The 22,020-nt window shown below is 40.7% G+C and overlaps 1 protein-coding gene across 1 annotated transcript in view; it reads left to right on the top strand.

The window, feature by feature from the left end:
- The window catches only part of GFRA1 (GDNF family receptor alpha 1), a 132,626-nt gene that overhangs the window by 65,263 nt on the left and 45,343 nt on the right, over positions 1 to 22,020 (top strand). The window contains exon 4 of the mRNA XM_030950745.1: positions 16,716 to 17,055. Within this exon, the coding sequence (XP_030806605.1) occupies positions 16,716 to 17,055 (340 nt within the window). The remainder of the gene's footprint in view (positions 1 to 16,715; positions 17,056 to 22,020) is intronic.

Here is a 22,020-nt window from a genome sequence, read left to right as displayed (position 1 = left end):
GTAGGAGAGTGGGCTTGGAGCTCCCAGGCTCTGGCTGCCTGACAGCTCTGTGGGGGTAGGGCTCTGGGGAGCTGACCAGCACTTCTAGTCCAGTTTTCACTGCTTTCCTGAACAGATAAAACAGCCCCTATTTGTCAGGCTCAACAGACTGTCATTGCTGGGGACAGATGCTGTGAAAAAGCCCCTTGCTGATCCGACTGTCAAATACAGATTTTAGAAGTCCTTCCCTTACTGGACCCCACAGCTGTGTAGGACTGGGGATCCTGACTCAGGCACCCCCTTTGCTGTGGGCAGTGAGCTTTGTGCTGTTTTTCTTCTCATTATTCTGTCTCCACCTGGATTTGGTGTTTCTTTGGCTGCATCATGTTCTGTACAGCAGAGGCCTCAGCCCCTGCTGCCCCAGCTCAGCTGTGGTGACTAGGAGAGAGATAAAGAGAGATATAAAAAGCTTCCTGCTCGAGAAAATGGGAAAGCAAGCAAGCAGTTTCATGCATTTCAGATTCAAGAGGTCCTTATTTTATTGCTCCTGGTGGCCATGTACATGTTTAAGAGCCCTGTCAGGACACTGGGATTGTCCTAAACCAGTGGCTTTGTGATCTCTTCTCAATAAGGACACTTTGCTCAGAGCTTGGGGTTTCAGGCTCTGGAGGTGTGAGTGCATGTTTGAAGATCCTGGTTTTGCCATGAAAGGGTTTTGTTATCGTGAAAGAGAAGCTCATGAAACAGAAATGTCTCACAAACATTTGTGTTTGTTCATAAAGAAAACAACAGCAATGAAGTTTTGGCCAACTTTATGATAATAAAGGCCTGGGTTATCAAAATGCTTCTACTTGTCTGGGCCACCATGGTGAGACAAAGCTGCCAGAAATTTGGTTTAACTTCTCAGTTGGGCTGAAAGATTTTTTTTTTCCAGAGTAGCAAAACCACCCCAGACAGACAGAGTCTGCCAATCCCTCTAGGCCTCACTCCCATCTCTGTGTTTCCCCTGGTGACCTGTGTGTATTGGAGGTGAAAAGATAGATTTTTAACTATGAAAACTGCTTTCTGTATTGGTAAAAGGCTATCTAAAACTATGCAACATAGCTCAGCAAGCAATTTAGGAAGGTAGTTTTAAGTTGTTTGACCTGTAACATGTGGTATGACGTGATGACGTGATGTAGCATTAAAAAAAATTCCTTTTTAATTTCAAGTTAAAGTGTGTCCTCAATAGAAAAGAAGAAAACCACTCAAGAAACGTGAGAGTTTTTTCCTTCTTATGGTCTGATTAAATTATTTTTAGTGTACTTAATAAACTGAAACTGTCACTAAGCCATTAGCAATTTGAGAATTTGTGGAAGGAAAAGGAAGCCCAAGGGGGCTACTGAAAAATGAACTTAGAACTTGCTTTATTTAAAATAAATAAATAAACTTATATAAAAACACACACACCCCATCAATAAAACAGAACTAGAAAAAAAGCCCAGAGAATTATGATTGAGTTCCTAAACACAGTGCTTGGAAGCATGATAGAATAGGGTATTTAAAAAAATGATTTAAAAGTATCTAGGGGATGTAAGGTGATCAGGAGGGTCAGTGTGGATTCATTAAGAGCAAATGTCAAAGCAGTGTAATATCCTTTGTGACAGGGTAATTGTCATTTGTTCTGAATTGTAGTATGTGGAGTTTAGGTTAGATATTAGAGAAAAGAAATCTAACTAACTTAAAAGATAACTAGACACTGTATGGAATACTGTGGAGGCTGTAGCATCACAACCACTGGGAGACTGGGACAGATGATTTGGAAAGGATGGACCTATTTTGGCTTGCCGCAGTAGGATGAACTGAATAGCCATTACAGCTATCAGGCCTGAATTTGCCTGATCTGCCTAAAATTTCAGTGCACAAGTTTTGAACTGCTTGGTAAGATACTTGACAATGAGTCATTCCCTAATTTATTTATTCTTGTTTGTGGTAGGAAGGCACAGCACTCTCTTTTTCTGCCATTTCCTATGCAAATCAACTGATGCAGGTTTTTATAATTCTGTAATGGCTCTTCAGCACTGGCCAGGGCATTCTTTTCAAATATCTCTATAAATCAGCAAACCTCTGAATCCTTATGGAACCTGCTGGGTGACAGTGAGATGAGTGGGGCTGTAAGAGACCTGGTTATACGAGTCAATTACAAGATCATTTACTGGTTTAATCCATTTTTAACTGGATTAAAAAAAAAAAAATCCACCTCTGTCAGTAGTGCACATTTCATTTTGTCCAGCATTTGACCTGGGGGCCCAAAAGTACAAAACTACAGTGTCACCAATTCTTGCAGTTGGAAGTTCTGCTTTTATGTCCTTTTTTCATTCATTCTGGAAGAGCAGGAAGAAATGAACTTTATCTATTGTATGCAGCTGAAATATAAACCCAAATTTTGCTTTAATCCTCACTCTTACTCATTACTCTTGCAAAATTATGAGTGAATACACCCCATTTTGCTTAAAGCAACAGATCTATATCCAGTTAATTTGTGGATAAATATGGGTTTCTGCTATTGATGTTTCTTGATCCACACAAAGTGGTTATATTAATACTGAAACATTATTAATCAATAGGTAGCTCTTTAAAAATACATCACTAAGACTAGCCAATTACCTTTAAGTATATATCAAAGGTGACAGAGCAATCATGGTCCATTAAAGAGTTCCAAAGATTTTAATTATTTTTATCTTCAGTGAAAATTAGAAAGGAAATTTGAATTTCTCAGTCTGGCGTCAAATAATTAGGAAAACCCACCAAACTGTTTCTTTAGTTTTTCAGGTTTGGTTTAGGAAACTACAAAAATGTGCCTAATTTCATCTTGGTCTCCTGAATTAAAACTACATAAACTGTGTATTAATTCACATTATTTGTAAAATACTCTGCTCAGTAGGATCCCAAAAGTAAGTTATAAAGTCATGTCATTGAAGGGTATGGTTCTGTTTGGTTTATAATGCTGATTAACTGTACTGACTTTCAGTGAAATGGAAATTCTGACCAAAGCATACCATCTATCTGTAGCCTCTCAGAAATTTTTTATTCAAAGAATTTAGGCTGTAATTTTGGGAAGCAAAAATTGTATTTTTTATATCTTGTTGAAAGTTTAAATACCCATTTTAAATATGAAACCTACTCTGCCCTGTTTACAGAGTCGGCACTGATGCTTCTGCTTTAGGAAAGGAATGCTATGGCTGGAGTGTTGTGTTGTGCTTTAAAATCAGATGGGAAACTGTATTTTCCTTTGAGATTATGATACCATTCCTCACATAAATTTCCTTAGTTAAGAAAACTATTTCCTCTCTGGCTCCTCTCCCTCAGCAATTACCCAGCACAAGCAATCTATGGAGAATAGCACGAGGTGTAGCTGATTGTCATTCAACGCAAGTGAAATCTTTAGGTGAACATTAGTCACTCTTTTAGACATGTTAGCTTGAAGTGGAAGCAGTCAATTACAGAGTAGAGGCTTTATGGCTACATTATTACCATCATACTATTAGATTTTCGTCAGCAGCATTCTGTTTGATCGATCTGTGCCAGGACATTGATGGATAGTTTTGTTCTTCAAATGTCAAATATGTGGGACTTTTGTGCTTTATTTACTAGTGCCCTGCTGTATTGTGGATATTTCGCTTTTCTACATCATTCTAGTTTCAACAGCTAATCATGATTCATTTTATTTGAAGTTTTGGTGTTGATTTCAATAGCATTCTTAATCATTCTTTCTTATGCTCTTGAATTACAGAGGGAGCTGTGCTATTGTATTGGACGTGCACTTAGTTGGACGTGTGAAAGTTTTCCCAGTGGTAGAGCAGGAGCTGCTGCTGATTGAGAAATGTGTGTGTACCCAGTGTGTAATGAATTTTGAGATTCTGTTCTCTCCTCAGTGCTTCCATGTATAGTGCTTTTTCTGGGATTGGGGCTCTGTTATTTTATGTCTCTCTAACACATGGTATAATATTAGAACATCACTAGCTTCAAGATGCAGGTTTAGTTAACCTCTGAGGCTTTAACATGAGTACTATTTTTAACTGAATATATGCATTTGTAAGTGTATTCAGAAGTAAAATAAGGCTGTTGATGCTAATCAGGTATATAAACAAATCCATTTGTGTTTTAGATGAGGATGAAAAAACGAGTAAATAAAAACAAAGAGCAAATACGTGTGGAATGGTGTTGATCTCCAGTCTCCAACAGGGCTTAAGAAACTCCTCATCAGCCTGTTTGTGAGGGGCACTAACTGAGTACTTCACCCATCTGAGCATTTTCCTAGCAGGGTTACTGAATTAATCCTTCAAGAGAAGGAGTAGGACAAGACTGGGAAGCTGAAGGTTACCAAAGTTTTCTGCTCAGTTTGCAAAGCATCAGGGTTTGCAGGCAGAAATTAGCAATGCAGAGGTTCTGCACCCACGGCCTCAGCAACTCAGGCAGAGCTGCAGTCATGAACCAGAGCTGTGTTTGGGCAAGGAGGGGCAGAGCTGCAGTCTCCATGTCCCCACCTCACAGAGTGACCAGTGGGCAGTGTCATGTGTGACCCTGTTCAGCTCCTGGGAGCTGCGCTGCTGCTGCTGCCTCTGCTGCACTGCACTGGCGGCACCCTCAGGAAGGGAATGTGTTAAAACATTAACAGTGTTCATACTAATGTTGTCTTGAAATGGGTTCTTCACTTACTGAGACATGTTCAACATAATTTGCCTATTTGGAAGCCATACATCACTAGTCAATTACTATTTCAAATCCATCCATTTTAGTCAGTACTGTGCAAGCATCCTAGCAGGATGTGAGTTGGGATCTCAGTCTTGAGATATTAATTCCTGGCAGCAGTAGCACTTCTTACCTGATCAGGCAAGAGTATGAATGTTGAAAAAATAATATTTAAGAAAGTGTTGTAATTTTGATTACAGGAGCATTATAAATTCTTGATTCATCTCTTATCCATGTCCCTCCAGTGTCTCTTGGACAGTGCTGCTGGTGCTGTATAATTATTATTCTCCACTGCAGAATTGGCTGCATTTCAGTAGTGTGCATGTGTGTGAAGTGACTCTGAATAAAATAGACTATTTAAATGTAAATAGTGTTGTCATTCTACTTAGTGAGGCTCACTCCTTGCTAATTAGGAAGACATTCATTTGACTTAAGTATTTGAACACCAAAATAATCAATTTTGTTATAACACTGCTTTTCTCTTCCAACTTTGTTTACTTCTGTCTTGTGTAATATGTACATTAACATATTTGCAAACGTGTATGCCAAATAAAAACCAATATATTCTATATGTATTTTAGAGTTAAAAATGGAGTTAAGGAAGTGTTAGCTGATGCCCAGGTCACTATAGCACTCAGACAAATGCTTAGTAGATTTAAATGGGTTTCAAAGACAAGGTAAATTTGGACATAAAATCTGGATTCAGAGTTTTTTTAAGTAAATGGAAGTCAAAATATTGTGTTCAGTGTAGGGGCAGCACCTCAAAAAAGAGACACAAATGCTGTTAAATATAGTTAACAAGTCAAAATAATTTTATTGCCTCTTTGCCTTTTTTCAGAAAGAAACACATTTTTACATTTGGAAAAAAAAAAGATACTGGCCATTTATAAGAGCTAAGGAAAAGTAACCAGACTAGCTCAGGAGGGCGATCTGTGGGGAACAGCAGAAAGCCAAAGACACTGAAGACAAAACAAAAAGGAGCTTTTTGTCTATTGTCACGTGTTGCACATGGCATAAATGAAAGTGACAGGTGATTTAGATTAGACAGTAGGCAGTGGTCTAATTGTTAGTGTGGTGTAATCTATTAAATATCATAATGATCTCAGGTTAACAAACCCCCAGTTGCACTGTAGGTAAGTGACATACATCATACACAGCTGCCTCACCTTCTTTTGTACTGCTTTATCTTCCGGGCACAGAGTAGGATGGGGACCATCATAACCATTATTAATTCTCCAGGGCAGTATCATTGAAGTGACTTATTTCCAAAGTATCTTGTTTCCCTTGATCCATTAGGTACACCTGCCCCAGTGCACACATCTCCTTGTCACTGGCTCTGGGCTCAGCAGTGGGACCTCAGATGGAGTGACTGAAGCTCACAAAACCAAATCCATGAACAAAAAGTTACCACTGCTGTCCTCTTCACATTGTGGTGAATTTATTTATATTCAACAGGATTTCACTAGGACCAAGTGATAGGGAAAAGAGGAGCAGCTGGTGATGGATTAATGGAATGAGGCTCATATTGTTTGGTCGATGGGCCAGATAATTGCCCCGAATGGTTTTCACTGGCAGCAGGGGAAGGGGGGCTGAGCTGGTGCCTCCCCAGCTGCTGTGGGTTTTGCTGTTCTCTGTCTCTATTGCTCTCTCCATGCCATGATGGCACCCTCTGCCCCACCCCTGCTGCTGCTGCTGTCACTAACTGAGCATCTGCCCTGTGTTTGTCACTGCTGCTTTCACTAGGCTTTAGCCTCTTCTCTCTCTTGTGCTGGTGGACTTTTGTCATGACCAGTGAGACATCTGTGATTCTCCCATCTAGGAACAGTGGAGCTTCCCTCTTGTTATTCTGGACAGATCTTTCCCTTTCTCTGCCTTTAAGTGTTCTCTGAGTTATCCCATCAGCTGCTCTTGTCAGACTGGATTCACAATCACCTCTCCAGCCCACTGTCCTTTCTCAGTTTCCTTCTGAAAGAGGAACACTGCAGAATAAGCAGGATACTTTTTCTACTAAGGTTTTATATACTTTGACTTCTTTTTTTCAGGTTATAGCCATCAAGAGCAAGCTGCTGTCAAAGATAAGCTAATATATACTCCTGCAGCAGTCAGTCAGTGTGTGCAAACCATCCCTACCTACACTGCTATTGCTTGAGGCTGGAGTAAGCTATGCTTCAGCAACTCTTGAATTAACAGGTTTTGTCTGTCTGTAGCAATCTCCTGAGTACAACTTGTACAGAAACTCTTGGTCAATGATTGGGGGGTATTTTTTGTAACTTCATGTTTTGTTTTTTTTTCTTTCCCAAATCTGCGAATAAATAGCACAAGTTTGGATATCCAGAAAATGTATTTGGGTTGTGAAGAAAGAATATGACGGGCACTAACTTAAAACACAAGTAATGGGAGAAGGAGAGTCTGCAAGAAATTAAAAAGCCATTGTTAAGAGGAAAGGAGTAAATTTAGGAAGAAAACAGGGGAATTATGTTGCAGAAAGTGCTAGATAACATACCATGAAAAAATTTTAATGGGATGCATTGGGAATGCTGGATAGCTGTTCAGAGAGGCTGTGGAGTTACTGAAAAACCTTGTGATTCTGATATCAGATATGAATACTTGCTTTATCACATATATGACCTTGTATTTCTAAAATTTCCTTCCTGCCCTGACAAGGTTTCCTTCCTTGTCATCTCCTTTCTCTGCTTCAGCCTAAATGCTGCAAAATTTGGGGGGTTTTGGGCAGACTTAGCTGAGAAGCACAGAAAAATATACCTCTGTTGATGAAGGAATTCTTGGCATGTAGTTGAAACATTAAAATATGCTGGAAATGAAAAAATGTTGAACCTCAAAACAGACACTGTCTTTACATTGGATAGCAAATATTATGGCTGAGACTGAACTAGAACAAGATGCAGAAAACTAATAACAATTAGCTAAGTATTTTGCAAGATCAAAGGCATATAGTCAGTTTATTAAACAGTTCTAAAAATCATTGTTACTATTTCAAAATGCAGTTAAAGTTCTGAAGTTTTTCTGAAAAAGCTTTGGATGTTTTGCTTGATCCTTCATGAAAGTTTGTTTCTTCTTAAGTTTTTTTTTCCTCCTTCCATCAGACTTAATGTTTATATCACACTGAGTTCAAGTATCTTAAGATCAGCCTTAAATGAGACACAAACATTTGGATTTTTTCTCAAGCTCTTGTGGAATGACGCATGAAACCAAAGAGTACTGAAACATTCTAGTACATAGATACGTGTGTACAAATGTGTCTGTATGCATCCATGTGAGGAAGACCTCGGCCATTTTAAAGTAAGAATATTTTGTGCAGTCAGTACATGTAATTGCAGAACTCCTCTGATTATGGTCCACCAATGTAAAGAAAGCAAAATCTCAAGGTTGAATTTAGTTTCACCAAGTGTTAGGTATTGTGGTTAGAAAAAACCAAGCCAGAAACCATTGCTTGTCTGGAATCTGTGGTTATTTCAGGTTTGGATGTCATAGATAAGAGCATATCTGGCCCCTTCTTTGCTGTAGCTGGCATGGCTTCAGGAGTAAAGCAGTTGTGAGCGAGCAGAGAAGGGACTTCGGAATTTCCTGCACTCCTGCTGTGTAGATTCAAACTCTAAGTTTAAATAATGGATGAAGCTAAGATTATTATAATTGATCATTGTATGATTTATATGGAGTAATTATAACTAGGTTGAGAAAGAATTTTCAAAAGCTAGTTTCCTGGTAGCCAGAGTCATTAAATAACAGTGTGCTGCCAAAACAAAAATTAGGTGGGAACGTAGCCACAGAGTTCAGAATGTCTGTCCTCCACCTGATTTATAACTCCTCTGATGATGACACTATCAGTGGTATTTTCCTGTTATGAGCAGTAAGAGCTGGTTCAATTGTTTTTCTTATCTTTCTAACTGAGCTCCACATTGTTTTAAGTGTAGTCAGGCATAATAACTGGAAAACTGTAAAAATCTAATGCATAACAAAACGAAAAGGTGTAAGAGGTTGAAAAGGTTAATTAAAAGTGTAATGATTGCATTTACTGAGACAGTCCAATTAATCACTTTATTCCAGTGGTCATGTGATACAGAAACCATTGCTCCAGAAAACTGATTCCTACTGCTGGGATACATGGTCCGTGTTCATTTAAATGTGTTTTTTTCTATATATGGAAATTCAACTTTTTATTTTAAACTGCTTTTATTTATTTGAAATTATTTAAGTAGTAGCTAATGTTTAACCCTGTGTCCCCACATAATACACTCTTCCAGCCATGCTCCCTCTGAACAGGATGGGAGCATTGCCCCCTTGATACTTGCAATCTTACAGCCCCACGGGAGGTTTGCTTACAGCTTAATGGGCTTGTAGGTATAGAAGAAATGAAGCACTGGAAATACATCATTATGTAATGTGATCTCTCTGAAACAGTGTATATGACCAACAAAGTGAATTCTCAAGTGTCAACAAGCACAGCTAAATGTGGTTTTTACCACGTCAACTGGAAAAAAAAAGGCAAAAAGAACCTTGAAGGATCAATTACAAGGGTCATAACCTTGTATTATCTGATTTGCTGTAATATTCACACAAGCTTTATTGGAATGGAACATAAATTTGAAAAATAGTGAGAATAGAAAGGATTGTAGTGCTAGAGCAAAGAGCTCAAAGCTTTCTCCTGGCTTATTTTGCTGGGGCAGCACTTTAGAGGGAGCCCATTATAAGCAGGAGAATAGTAGTTATGTTAACATGGTAATTAATCAAGTCTGAGGAAAAGAGGAAACAAGTTGTGAATTCAATTCTGTAGTAATAAAAAGAAATGCTGAAAGTTGCCGTGTAAATTGGCATGACTTTGGCAAAACAGTCCCTCACTGTGTCTTGAGAACTTGCGCGCAGTAAATCACTTCTCATGGCAACCGTGTAGGTTTGAATGTTTTCACAGGTTTATTCTCTATTTCCGTGTCTTCTGGTTCTTTCCTAATTCTGTTGACTTAGTATTTAGCTAATAATAAAATACTGAACTGTATAAGATGAGAGCATATGCAGTAACACGTTTGCACTCTATTTTTACGGGGAAATTAATTAGAAGAACTCAGCTGAAACTGTGGTGATAGCCTTCCACATCACAAACCCAGCCTCTCACTCAGCACAGAGCATGAATTGTGTGTGGAATGACTGAATCCCTCACAAAAAAAAATTGTATGCTGTACATGGCCCCAGTCATGCATAATCCATCCCTGGTGTTCATGTAGTGTAGATAGGTTAAAATGATCTTTACACCCTAAAACTCTTTAGCTGAAATCATTAGTGCAGTAATGTGAGAAACAGTGTCTGGATCAGTTTGCAACAACTGTAGTTTATTTGTTTAGCAAGTCTCTGGCTTTATTAATGTATTTCTGCCTCCTCAGTGAGGTACTTTGGACAGAAGTAACAGTAGCTTTAAAGAGCCAAATTCATAACTTAAATTATTGAAAATTCAGAATAGCTGCAGTGAACAAAATGACTGTGCTGGCATAAATATAATGTGGAACTGCTGTCCTCAGTGCCATGTGGAAAATTAGGGACCCTTGCATAACCTTTCATTAGATTTGTAACAGAAATGAAAGGTGATAGATCAGAGTATTTGTGAGTGAAGACAGAATTTCATCAGTGTATCCACAGTATTGTTAACACTGGGGAGCAGGGTTTCCTGTCCCTCTCTGCCCTTGTGGAACTCAAATTTAAACCAGATCACTGTAGGTTTATAAGACTTTCCTCTTACATAACTTGTAATTTGAGCAGATATCCCTCAGCCAACCCACAGGGCTCAGCCACCTTGGAATTTTCTGCTCAGCTTTTCCCCATTTCTCCCCCGTAAAGAAATTAAGTGTTAAAGAAAATAGTAAGATACAATTTCCCCCTTTTTAATCAATACATATGCAGCTTAGGAATCGCAATTTCACTGCAACCTTTATTTGCAGTGTCTATGAAATGCACCAGGTAATGGTTAACTAAAGCAGGATCTAAGTTGAAATATAGGCAAGAGCTCTGTTGAGTATCAGAGCCCAGATCCAGTGGTGAACTTGGGCAATTAAAAAATGCAGCATTTAGAGAATGTGGCCCCATTAGTAGAATTAAACTTCCAGGAGCAGAGCAAGAGATAAATGCATCCACCTGAAAGTCAGAAGCCTCTGCTTTGAGATGATACCTAAAATCCTTAGAAGAAGCTCAGAATCTTTATAAAGTACACAGAGAAAACAGTTTTGACAACAAGCAAACAAATAAAAAAAGGAACAAGAAGCTCTTTACTGCGAGGGTGGCGAGGCACTGGAACAGTCTGCAGATGGCCCATCCCTGGAAATACTCAAGGCCAGGTTGGATGAAGTTTGAGCAACCTGGTCTCGTGAAAGGTGTCTGGAAATACAGAAACTTTGTTGGAAGGCTTTGGACTGGAGGAGCCAGACTCTGAGCCTCGGGCAGGAACATCTGCCCACACAGCAGTCAGGGTGTGCTCCTGGGAGCTGCCAGCCAGAAATGTCATGGGCATCCAGCACAAGGGGTCCTGGTGCTTCAGCCACTAAGGAAGGGATCAGAACAGTCCTTGAGGAAGTGGGATGTCTTTGCTCTCTGCTCATCTCTGCGGGATTTCAGAAGGCTTGGGACAGTGCTCTTCTTGTGGGTTTGGCAGTACCTTGGTCTGGAAGGAAGGCAAGGAGGTGTGCTATAGAAGGGGTTATGGATTTTTTGAAGGGATTAGAAGTAGGGAGTGCAAGTGGGATCATGTCTCTGCAGGCTTGTAGAGTCTTCAGGGAAGGTTTCCAGTCGTTGCTCTTGTAAGAGAAGCAACTCTGCTTCCTGGGTGCAGGCCAGCAGCCAGCAGTCTGCCTCCCCGTGAGAGCTCTCATTCTTGGGCTGAAGCGTCTTGCTCCCTCTTTGTTTTGCAATATGTACCATTTCCTTGTTGAGAACACTCTGCAGTGAGATGGTTTGAGAGCCCTTCTGGGAAATGAGAACAGTGTTTCTGAGTCTCTCATGCCACGGAAGGCGTTGAACCAAAGTCTGCAAGATCCCAGCTGATGATTCACCAGTGGAGTCTGACAGAAACAAAGGCCAGGGTGTGTTGGGAAAGACTTCAGACACAGCAGTTGTGCATAACACAGCAGCTGAACACTTCCAAACATAACATGGTAGATGAACTCTTCCAAATAATGCCTGTTGGTTCATGCTAAAGCAGCGTGATTGTTCCCAATCTCTAAATGACTTGGGCAGGAGACACTATTTACCTCCTCCAGTAAGTTTATGGGGGTATTCAGAAGAGAATTCTAGAGACCTAGGCAATTTGTGTGATCAAAGACTTACTGACTAACCAGGAATGTAAAATGTTCCAGCTTTGGTCTTAGGAAGCTGAAGTCTCATTTTAGGCAGGTTTGTTTAGATCTTTCTGCTGCTGTAGCTTTGGTTGTACCTTTCACAGGCATCAGTCTCAGCTTTGTCACCTGGTGCCATCAACTATAATTTCAACATGAATCTTGTTGTATGTGGTAGTATTCTGAAAGCTCTGGTCATAGCTGATAATATTTTAGCTTTAATTTAAAAACTAAGTCACCTGCTTGTTAAGATTATGGAAAAGGTTTGAAATAGGCCAGCTATTTAGTAAATGCTGAGCAGAAGAGAAGTAGAACTTCAGACTAATGCTGTCAGTCTCAGGATTTTTTTGGGGATGAGTCTTTTTTTTTTCTTCCATTTGGGATTAGAAATAATTTGTCGAGGAAAACAGTAGTTTATTTAAATCCAGATAACAATATTTCCTATGCTTTCCTTACTTTTTAATCTGCTCTTCTTACAAAGCAAAAGTACTTTGGTGAACCCCATGGCAGTGTTTTTGTTTAAGTGGGATCATGGCTCTCTCCTTAATTTTGGTCAGGTTTTGGTTCCTATATGCCATATTCTGCACCTGTGTTGGAGTAGACCCATACCCATGTGGTCACCTCTATCACTTTGCAATTTTGCCTTCCATCACATTAGCATTTATTGGTCTCTTTACAGCATTCCCTTCACTATATCCACTAGAAAACCTACTAATGCTAATTACTTCCAAATAGTAATGGTAATTTTAATGACAACCTCAGTAAATTGTTTTTTATATGCTGTAAGAAAATTGGAAACTAAATGTCCATTTTGCTGCTTAATAAGAGTCTTACAGAACAACTAATATTCCTTGTGCTCCTTCTGTCTAGTGGGAGCGCAAATAAGAATCTCCCAGTACCCTTTGAGAATCCTTTTTTGAGTACCATGGGGTGTGTTAGCAGGAGTTGAGGAGATACAGGAGGTAGAAATGGAATAGAAGTGGAGGTGCAAGGAAAATGAAAGATGAAGGTGGAGAGACTGTGAAAGAGGGTGAAGCATGAGGAAGATCAAACAGGGTAGAGGAAGCCCTGTTAAGACTTTAGGAGCACCTCTGGATAAAAGACAGGGCCTTTTGGCTCTCTTTTTTTCTGTGGTCTGTGGGAGATGGAGTCCAGGACTGCTGCAGCTGTAGCAGTGTTGGGCCAGGGTGGAGGCATGCAGGAGGTGGCGAACATCAAAGTGGTTGCACTGTAGTCCAAGGCCTGCTTTTTCACCAGTAGAATTGGCCAGAAAAGGTGCCACACGTGTTCCACGTGCAGTAGAAGGGCTGGGGATGCAGGTCAAGGCGAGTCAGTGCCAGTGCCCACTGGTCCTGCCCCAGTTTGTGTGAGCTGTGCAGCACCTGCCTGCTGGGATGGGGGGTTTGGGCATCCCAACGCTGCTGCTGTCCCACCAAGGTTCAGCTCCTGGCTCTGCTGGGCTCTGCCATCCCTCTGCCTGCCCCCCATCAGGGCCAGCAGAGCCAGCTGCTGATGGAGGCTCCTGCTGGGAGGCAGCAGCATCCTGGTGCCCCCAGCTCAGCTCAGCTCAGCTCTTCTGGGCCCCGCGCTGCAGACAGGACCCAGCACCTTGCTCAGAGCCAGCAGGCACCACTCATCCCCTCTGTGAAGTGACTTCCCACAGGTTCTCTGCTGATTTGGCACGAGTGGAGGGCTCTGTGGTTTGGCAGAGATTTCCAGAATGGGCCCAGGCAAAGTGGATTTGGGAGAGAGGAAGCTCTGGGTTGGGAAATGGTGGTGCAGAGAAATCTTGACTTGTCGCAGGCTCCTGCCCTGACTGCCCCCAGTCCATATCCTAATGCCCCAAGAGAGGGGAGAACTGAAAAAGGATCTCCTTACACAAACCTTTCTCAAAGGATTCTGGCATGAAAAGTAGCTCTGGATAAGATCCATTTGCTTTTAAAGTAGTCAGTACCTGGTAAGAGCCAAACTCCTGCCTGTCTTAATAATTTAAGCTTTGCAGAACAGAAGCTGGGTGAAATTTTGACCTTATAAATTACTGCTGCATAAGTAATCCTCAGGAACACTCCCAGTGGTGTTAACTGTTTGTAGTTACCCCAGGACTTGGGAATAATTCTACACTTTTGCAATAGAAATAAAGCATTAAATGTGTTGTAGACTGTCAATTTTGCATTCAAATGTGATTTAAAAGCTTAAGAGAAGTTGGTATTAATGAGAAGAGTTGGTTTAGACAGTCTGGTTTAATTCTGATGCAGTTGATGCTCCTCTTGTACATTTAGTCTTGCTTTTAAAAGATGAAAATAATTTGTATGATGTTACAAGTATGCCAGAAACAGTTGCTAGAGACATATGTATCAAAACAGAAAAGGCAAGGGGCACATTACAGCCAGGGCTGGTTTAAAAAACAAAATCCCCCCAAACCAGTCTGTATTCAGAGTTGATGTGTAGAGGAATGTGAGTGTTGGGCAGATATAAATTGAATGACAGGTATGAATATACATAACTATAGTTTGTGAAGACTTTGCACCTAATTCAACTTTCATCCAAGATAACTCTCACTGCTGTTTGCACTGTCAGTGACTTGGCCTATGTTCTGCCTTTTAAAAAAGATTGATTAACCTGTCCCTTCTGATTTTTGAGATGCTTGTATTCACAGTGCTTTTTGATTCTGTAGCAGCATATATGAATACTGTAAGCTGAAGTCTGTTCATATTGCAGTACCCCATTCGGAGCTGTTCCACAGAATTTTGTTTTAAATAGTGGAATTCAGCAGTTGACTCCCAGGCACAAATAACCATGTAATTACTCTGCAATCACATAGTAATTAGCATATACTATTCATATATTGCATAATTATATGCCCTGCAGATTACATAGTAATTATATTTGTACTAAACATATAATTCTATATAGTGTATGAAAAAAACTTTGAGAGTTCATAGTTAATATTATAGTTGTATGCTCATGTAGTACAACATTATATATAAAAATGTTATAATTTTATGAGAGGGTTGTGTTTTGGGTGTCTCTTCTGCATCTGGTGTTGCATAATGTGTTGTAGGCTGCTATTATGAGAAATGCTGGGCTCTTAATTTATAGTCAAATGTTGCATATTTACAGTTTTGTAATTTATGAAGATAAGATGCAAAAGTTGCCATTTTGTTGCGTAAGCAGCTGAGATTGGGAAGGACTTGGAGTGTAATTGTTAAATTACAAAAGTTAAATGTACAAACACACTGAACACAGTCACAGCACGCTGCTAGAGCGAAACACAAATCTAATGCTCCTTAGCTCTGTGTTATTTTTGGGTAGGTAAGATGCATGGGACAGTTGCAGGTGATCTACTTGAATAATGGGAAGTGTGTGCAAGCAGCCAAGGCCCATCTTGGGCACAGTGTGTTCCAACAAATGCAGCACCTCAGTGCAGCATCTCAGCCAAGCTGCTCCATAATTTCCTGCTGAGGAAAAAGAGAAAAAGATGAGTGGCAGTGACTTGTAGAAGGACCTTGGACTGAATTTCTGGGTAAAGGTGAAAGATCTAGGAAAAAAAAAAAAAGCTTTTTTGTAAGAGTAATTTAGAGCTTTGGATAATTTAAAATGTTTTATCTTCGGCCAGCCCCCCCAAGAGGTTACAGCAGATTTCAGATATTTGCAAAATGTTTTGTTCAGCTTGCAAATTCTATAGCAGTGGGAAATTAATGTATTTTGGATCTCTGATGTTGGCATTCCTAACATCCAAAGCAGCATTACAATTATTCTTAATTGAATTTTGCAATCTGATGCCAGTTGCCTTAGTTTTCAAGCAAACCATCCATTGGGTTTTAATATCTGGGTAATGTATTGAGAAATTAAATGTGTAATTATAGCCTTAACTTTCATCTGAGTTTAATTTTTCCTATAATTTCTTGTAGTATGTACGTGTGCGTGTGTGAGAAAGGGACATCCTTGCTTTAAAATGTTTCTTTCACAGTCGCTTTTTAATTTTATGTCAGCTTCTTCAAACCTTGTAAATTTCATAAATTTTCCAGGGTTCAGGGGGCATTTATAGATCTCACAACCGTGTTTTACCTAAGTATGGGACTTGTGGGTGGCCTTAGAGAGCTCCCAGACATGAGGCTGCACCTGATTTCCTTCCTATCTGGGTGGGCTGTCCTCAGACCTCAAGAAATGTAGTAATGGGCACGTCTGCTTTACTGTCTGCACTCTACACAGATTATTTTTAAATGTTGTCACCTGGAGTAGGCACGGCATGTCGTTTAACTTGTTCAAGGGAAAGAACTGGGAAATGTCAGGGCTTTACAAAACCAGAGTGAGAAGCCCATGTTCTCACTGTGCTCTTGTGCCAGATGTATGCTTTTAGAGAAAGAGAACTGTTTAGTGAGACCAGGTCTTACCCAATACTCACCCTGCATGTCTGCTGCGAAGAAGATGAAGTGCAGCCTGCCCAGAGTGTCATTTGTTGACCAGCATTCTGCCCTCACAGCATGCCCATGCTCTCGTTCACTTGTTCCACCATTACCCCAAGAACCAGGAGGACTGGTCCCAGTTCCTGGCACTGAAAGCTTTGTATGTAACAAATAAATGTATGCAGGGTCTCGTTAACAGTGAAATAACCGCAAAGCGCGAAGTGTAAGTGCGACGCCTTTCTCACTGCTGCTGTGTTGTTTCTTCTAGTGGAGCCAGTGCTTTCAAAGGGGAACAATTGCTTGGATGCAGCCAAAGCTTGCAACCTAAACGACACCTGCAAGAGGTTCAGATCTGCTTACATAACGCCCTGCACCAGCAGCACATCCATTGAGATCTGTAACAAGCGGAAGTGCCACAAGGCCCTGCGGCTGTTCTTTGACAAGGTGCCCCCGAAGCACAGCTACGGGATGCTCTTCTGCTCCTGTCGGGACGTGGCCTGTACCGAGAGGAGGCGCCAGACCATTGTTCCTGTGTGCTCCTATGAGGACAGGGAGAAACCAAACTGCCTGAATTTGCAAGAGTCCTGCAAGAAGAATTACATCTGCAGGTAAGATAGCACACGGCAGGGGAGTGATTAATGAGGTACCAGGGAGAACTTTGTGGTGCTGATGGATTCGCCAGGGCTAAGGGTCAGAGTGCCCACTAAGGAAAAGGATGAGTTAGGGAAAAAAAGCAAATGCCTCTGACATCCTTAACAGAGTAACAAAAGCCCTCATTTGCCTGCAGTGTGTGCCTTCTCCAAAAGTGGTCACAGCTACTCCCTCGCATTATGGAGGAGTCTTTAAACCCCCAGTTTAATTTTTACAGGTTTTTGTTGGAAACATTGTGTGTCTCCATGAAATAATGTCTCAGTATGATTTTTATGTCCCATTAGTGACCAGGTAAAAATAGATTTTTTTTTATTACAATGGGATTTATTTTCATTGTCCATGTGAGTACTAATAATTGGGAATACAGCTTCATGTTGGACTTTATAAATAGTCACAATGCAGACTACTCATGTGTTTTTAATTAATTGGAAAAAAAGGAGTCCACATTGTAGACAGAATCCCACTATCTTCATAGAGCTGGTTTAGCCTTGAAATTGTCTCGTCTCCCCTCCCCTGAGCAGAATGCTGGGCTGATGCAACTGGGGGGTCATTGACCACTGACCTGGTTCCCAGCCTCTTTCCCTGGGTGTTCTGGCAGTGCAGAGCCCTGCTCCATGGGACAGGCTGGGTCCTTTCCCCTCCTGGCGTCCCTGCAGGTCTCACACAGAGCTTACTCAGTGGCAAACTGGGCCCCCTCTGCTCTCAGGAAATGCTTTGCTCCTACTTAGCATTGTGTATGTTTATATTAGAGCACTGTTGTGCTAATGTCATATTTATGAAGTCGTGCCCGAGAATCCTGCTCGTTTCTAATGTGTAAATTTCTTGTAGATTATCCAATTCTGTGAATTAGCAAACAAGGGAGATAAACACTATTGTAAAATGTCAAGGACGCTGAAGATAAGATCTAAATCTTAATAAGTACTTACTTGTGCTTGGTAAAATATTTACTTTGAAGTTTGTTTATGAGGTTTCCACTGCTGGTTTGAAGCTTTTTGCAGTAGCACTTCAGTTGTGCCTGAGTGGTGTTCAGAGGTGAGGAGGTGAGCAGTGCCCTGGCCTCCATGGCTTTGGGGGAATCTGGAGACACATTTCCTGCTGGCCACAACAGGAGCAGATTTAAATCAGAGCAGTCTGACTTGCATTCAGCACCTTGATTGCTGATGCTGCTGCACTTTATGAGTCTCAGAACAATCCATTTTCTATGTCTATGTTGCTCCATTAGTATTTTTGCTTCTATGTGTTGCTTTCTCTATACACAGGTCCTGTTAATTAGTAGTTCCAGTATCTTTACTGTGTTTTCTGCCAAACTATCAGTGTGTTACAGTGCCGGTGAAATTGGAGAGAGGATTTTATAGAGAGACTTCTCCCTGTTATTTGGGTTCTAATATTCTGGAATGAACTTGTTAAATTAATGTCATTACTTCTCTCATGACTGTGTTTTTCTTTGGTCAGCTTTGATCTAATGTTGTCTCAGCAGTTAAGTTTTTTATGGCATTTTGTTTAATTTAACTTCATGAGTCTGGTATTGCTCTTTCCCCATTGCAGTGTTGCAGGGGAAAGCTTGGTAAAATCTCTGCCTGAAGTTGAAGCCAACACTGATATAAAAATGGATTTATTTGTGAAAGAACAGTGGCTTCCTTTGCTTTAGAACATCAAAATTAAAAAGTTTTGGCTCTTCCAAGGCTCAGTGAGACGTGGCTGTGAGGGTGAGGGCAGCACTCATACAAGGGAACGGGTGCGCAAATCCCTGCAGGGTGTGGGGCAGGCTCAGTGTGGGCAGCATTTAGGTCCTGTGGGGGTACAGCCAGCTTGGTGCATGTCTGAGAGTCACCTCACGTTGTGTTACAGCCTCCTGGGCTCTCTAAACTGCTGGTGGCTTAATACCTTCCCTCCCTGCTGTCATGGAGAGGAGGAATTGGCACCAAAGCTGTCCCAGCCTATCAGGCAGTGAAAGACATTTTGTCTCTGTGACTTGTGCACTTAGAGGAAATTGGTGAGATTTGTTCCCCTTGTCCTGCAGGAAAACAGGGACTTGGGCAGGGCAGCAAAGAAATGGGAGATCTCCTTGCTGTTGTAACTACTGGCACTGATAAATATCAGTCCTTACAGTAATTCCAGATATGTTTAGAATAACTAAAAGCAGTAGTCAGTAGGTGTGTAATTCTGACTCTGATAACTTCTATTTCATTTTGAAATCAGTGAGAGTATCTAAATGGCAGAATAATTTGAATATATGGTCTGCCTACTGTGAAACCAGGTAATTTAGAAACTGTTATTTGCATGCCTATTACACCTATTAAAGTCTTTTCATAATACTAGGGCTATTATGAACAAGGGGTGCAAGTTGTAAAGGTTTTCTGAAAATATGTTCATAAAATGGTTTATGAATGCTGCTTACTCAGAAATGCAAGATTTGAATCTGCCTGTACTCTGTATAAAATATCAGCTGGGCCTGTGTAAAGTATTTAAACATTCAGTTTTGAACACTCTTTAAAAGCTTTATCCTGGTGTATATATCACCAAATCTGTTCTTGAAGCAGAGTTAAGAGCAGGGAAACAATCTGGCCAAACTACAGGTACCACTAACATGGCAGGATGCTTTGCTTTTTTGTTATTTTTTTATTCAATTCCTTAATCTGTTATATAAGAAATTCTCAATTGAGGGATGAAGAGACCTGAAATGTCAGGAAATGCAAATAAGTTCTGACGTATCTAAACAGTCCTAATTTTCAGCTTCATCAGAATGCTCAATGGTTCACTTTCATTGTCATTTGTGTGCTGCCTCTGCTTGTATCCCAGTCCTTATCCTTTGAAACAATTGTAGTCTCTCAGGATGTCTGTCAATGCTCAGTGAGGAGAAAAGCAAAAAAAAAAAAAAAAAAAACAAGAAGAAGCCATTAGAGTTCTTTTCTGTTGTAAGCATAAACAAATCTTCTAAGAAAAGTCAGTGTACCATCAAAAACTCTCACCAGTGATGTCCTGGAATAGCACAAACCTCTAAAGAACTTTGTGATCTGATCACTTCAGCTAACAATTACTCTTCAGAAAGTTGACTGGCATGTTTTAAGTCTATCATCCTGCTGTAAATGCAGGGCAGGGTGCTTCATATTTGCCACTATCGCATTTGACAGTACTGCAAATACTATTTTGCTTGAGTAATGAAAGTGTGAGTCATTAGTTTGGTCTTTTTAATAACCTGTGTCTTGAATTTGCATACTTGGGATTTTTTCCTGGATATGTTCAGAAGACACTGACCAGAATGATAATGATACAGACACATTATTTATTGAAATAATGCTATCAATCCATTCATGTGCTGCAGAGATCAGAAAAGAAGGGAAGCATCTTTTTGCTAATAAAAGAAACTGGTGGGAACATGTTTCTTGTACTTCACAATAATTACACTCAAAAAGACTGGTCAGATCATTGAGGTCCATTTCTGAAGCTCAAATAGCCATAAAGTAGTTCTTAATAATTTCAGAAGACAGTTGTCTTCTTAATTTTTTTGCCTTAATTCTGCAAAAGGTACATACTGTTGTCTGCAAATGTTTGACACTGAAAAAAATATAGAAAAATATGCTTAACATGTTTAAAGAACTTCTTCATGTGGGATAGGGGAAGGATAATGAAATATCCAATTAAGTTCCAGTACATGGGTCATCTCCTTGAAAATACAGCGAAAAATGTTTCCAGCTCTGTGTGTTCAGAGAGTCAGATCTTTATAAATGTGCTTTCATTGGTGTGTTCTTACCTCTTGACCAGTTTTTGGTCACCTGTCCTATCCAATCTTAATTTTGTTGCAACCACCCATTCAGCTCTGCATGAAGGATGTCTGCCTCTGCAGGTACCAGAACGCTCTGTGGGGATATGCAGACATTGTTGTCAGTGCAGAGAAAGAATTCATGCACTGGAAATGTTAGAACAGAAGCTCAGCTGCTTGCTGCGCTTCCTGAAAACATCAGAAACTTGCCAAGGAAATAGTTTTCCTTTGTGATATTCGGTTGAACACTTTTAATGATAATTTACCATGGAAAGGGAGTCATGGTGTCTGTGCTCCTTTTCTGTGAGGCAAGTGAGAGTCTGCAGGTGCTTTACACCTGGGACCTGTTGGTGAAAGTGGCTGCTCTCTGTGAGTCCTGTGGATTGCTCCTGCAGCAGAAGGCACTGCTGACTGCAAACCCTGTCTGCACCCTCGTGCTTCAGCACTAGAGACAGGTCTGTGGTGAGATGTTATAAATGTGCAGGCAACCCTTTTTGTCCTGCTTCAGAATGGGCGAGCCCCCAACCTTGTTCTAGGAGGGAGCAATCCTCAGTTCCAGGATTAACAGGGAGCACTGCACTGGAGGGATGTGCAGGAGGAGATGGAAGAGGTGAAAAAGAAATTTGCCCTTTTCTTCACATTTTCATTCCTTATACTTCTCCTTCATTTTTCTCACTTTTTTTCATTGCTTTTTCCCCCTCCTACCTCTTCCCCTTGCTTAGTCTCCTTTCATCTCCTCTTCCCAGATCTTCCTGCAATTATCTGACTTTCACTGCCTCTGTGACACGTTTGAATTCCATTACAGCCACTTAGGGTGCCTCCTCACCTGCTTCTCTGCATGTTATGCTTTTCCTCCCTCCGTATCCTGCCACGGTCCAGTGATCATCTGTAATTCAGCAAATGAGAGGGAAAACAGAGGTGCTGCCTCCCTTTCTGAGCCTTGGAGCTGATCTTGGTGACAATTCAGCTGGTCAGATAAAAGCCTGAGTGCTCACACTCAGCCTGGCTCTAGTTTTGCATGTTAAAAGGGCGCTTGGTGGGTGTTTTTATGAAGGACATGGTAGCATTGCACGGTTTGGGATAACAGAGCTGGGTCTGGCAGCTCCTTGAGATGATCAGTTTGCTGTGGTTATGCAAAACCAGGGCCACACTGTAGTTTGTG

This window comes from Camarhynchus parvulus, chromosome 6, assembly GCF_901933205.1.
Source record: "Camarhynchus parvulus chromosome 6, STF_HiC, whole genome shotgun sequence".
NCBI lineage: Eukaryota > Metazoa > Chordata > Aves > Passeriformes > Thraupidae > Camarhynchus > Camarhynchus parvulus.
The sequence above is the reverse complement of the archived record's forward strand: the minus strand, read 5'-3'. Positions and strand labels throughout refer to the sequence as shown.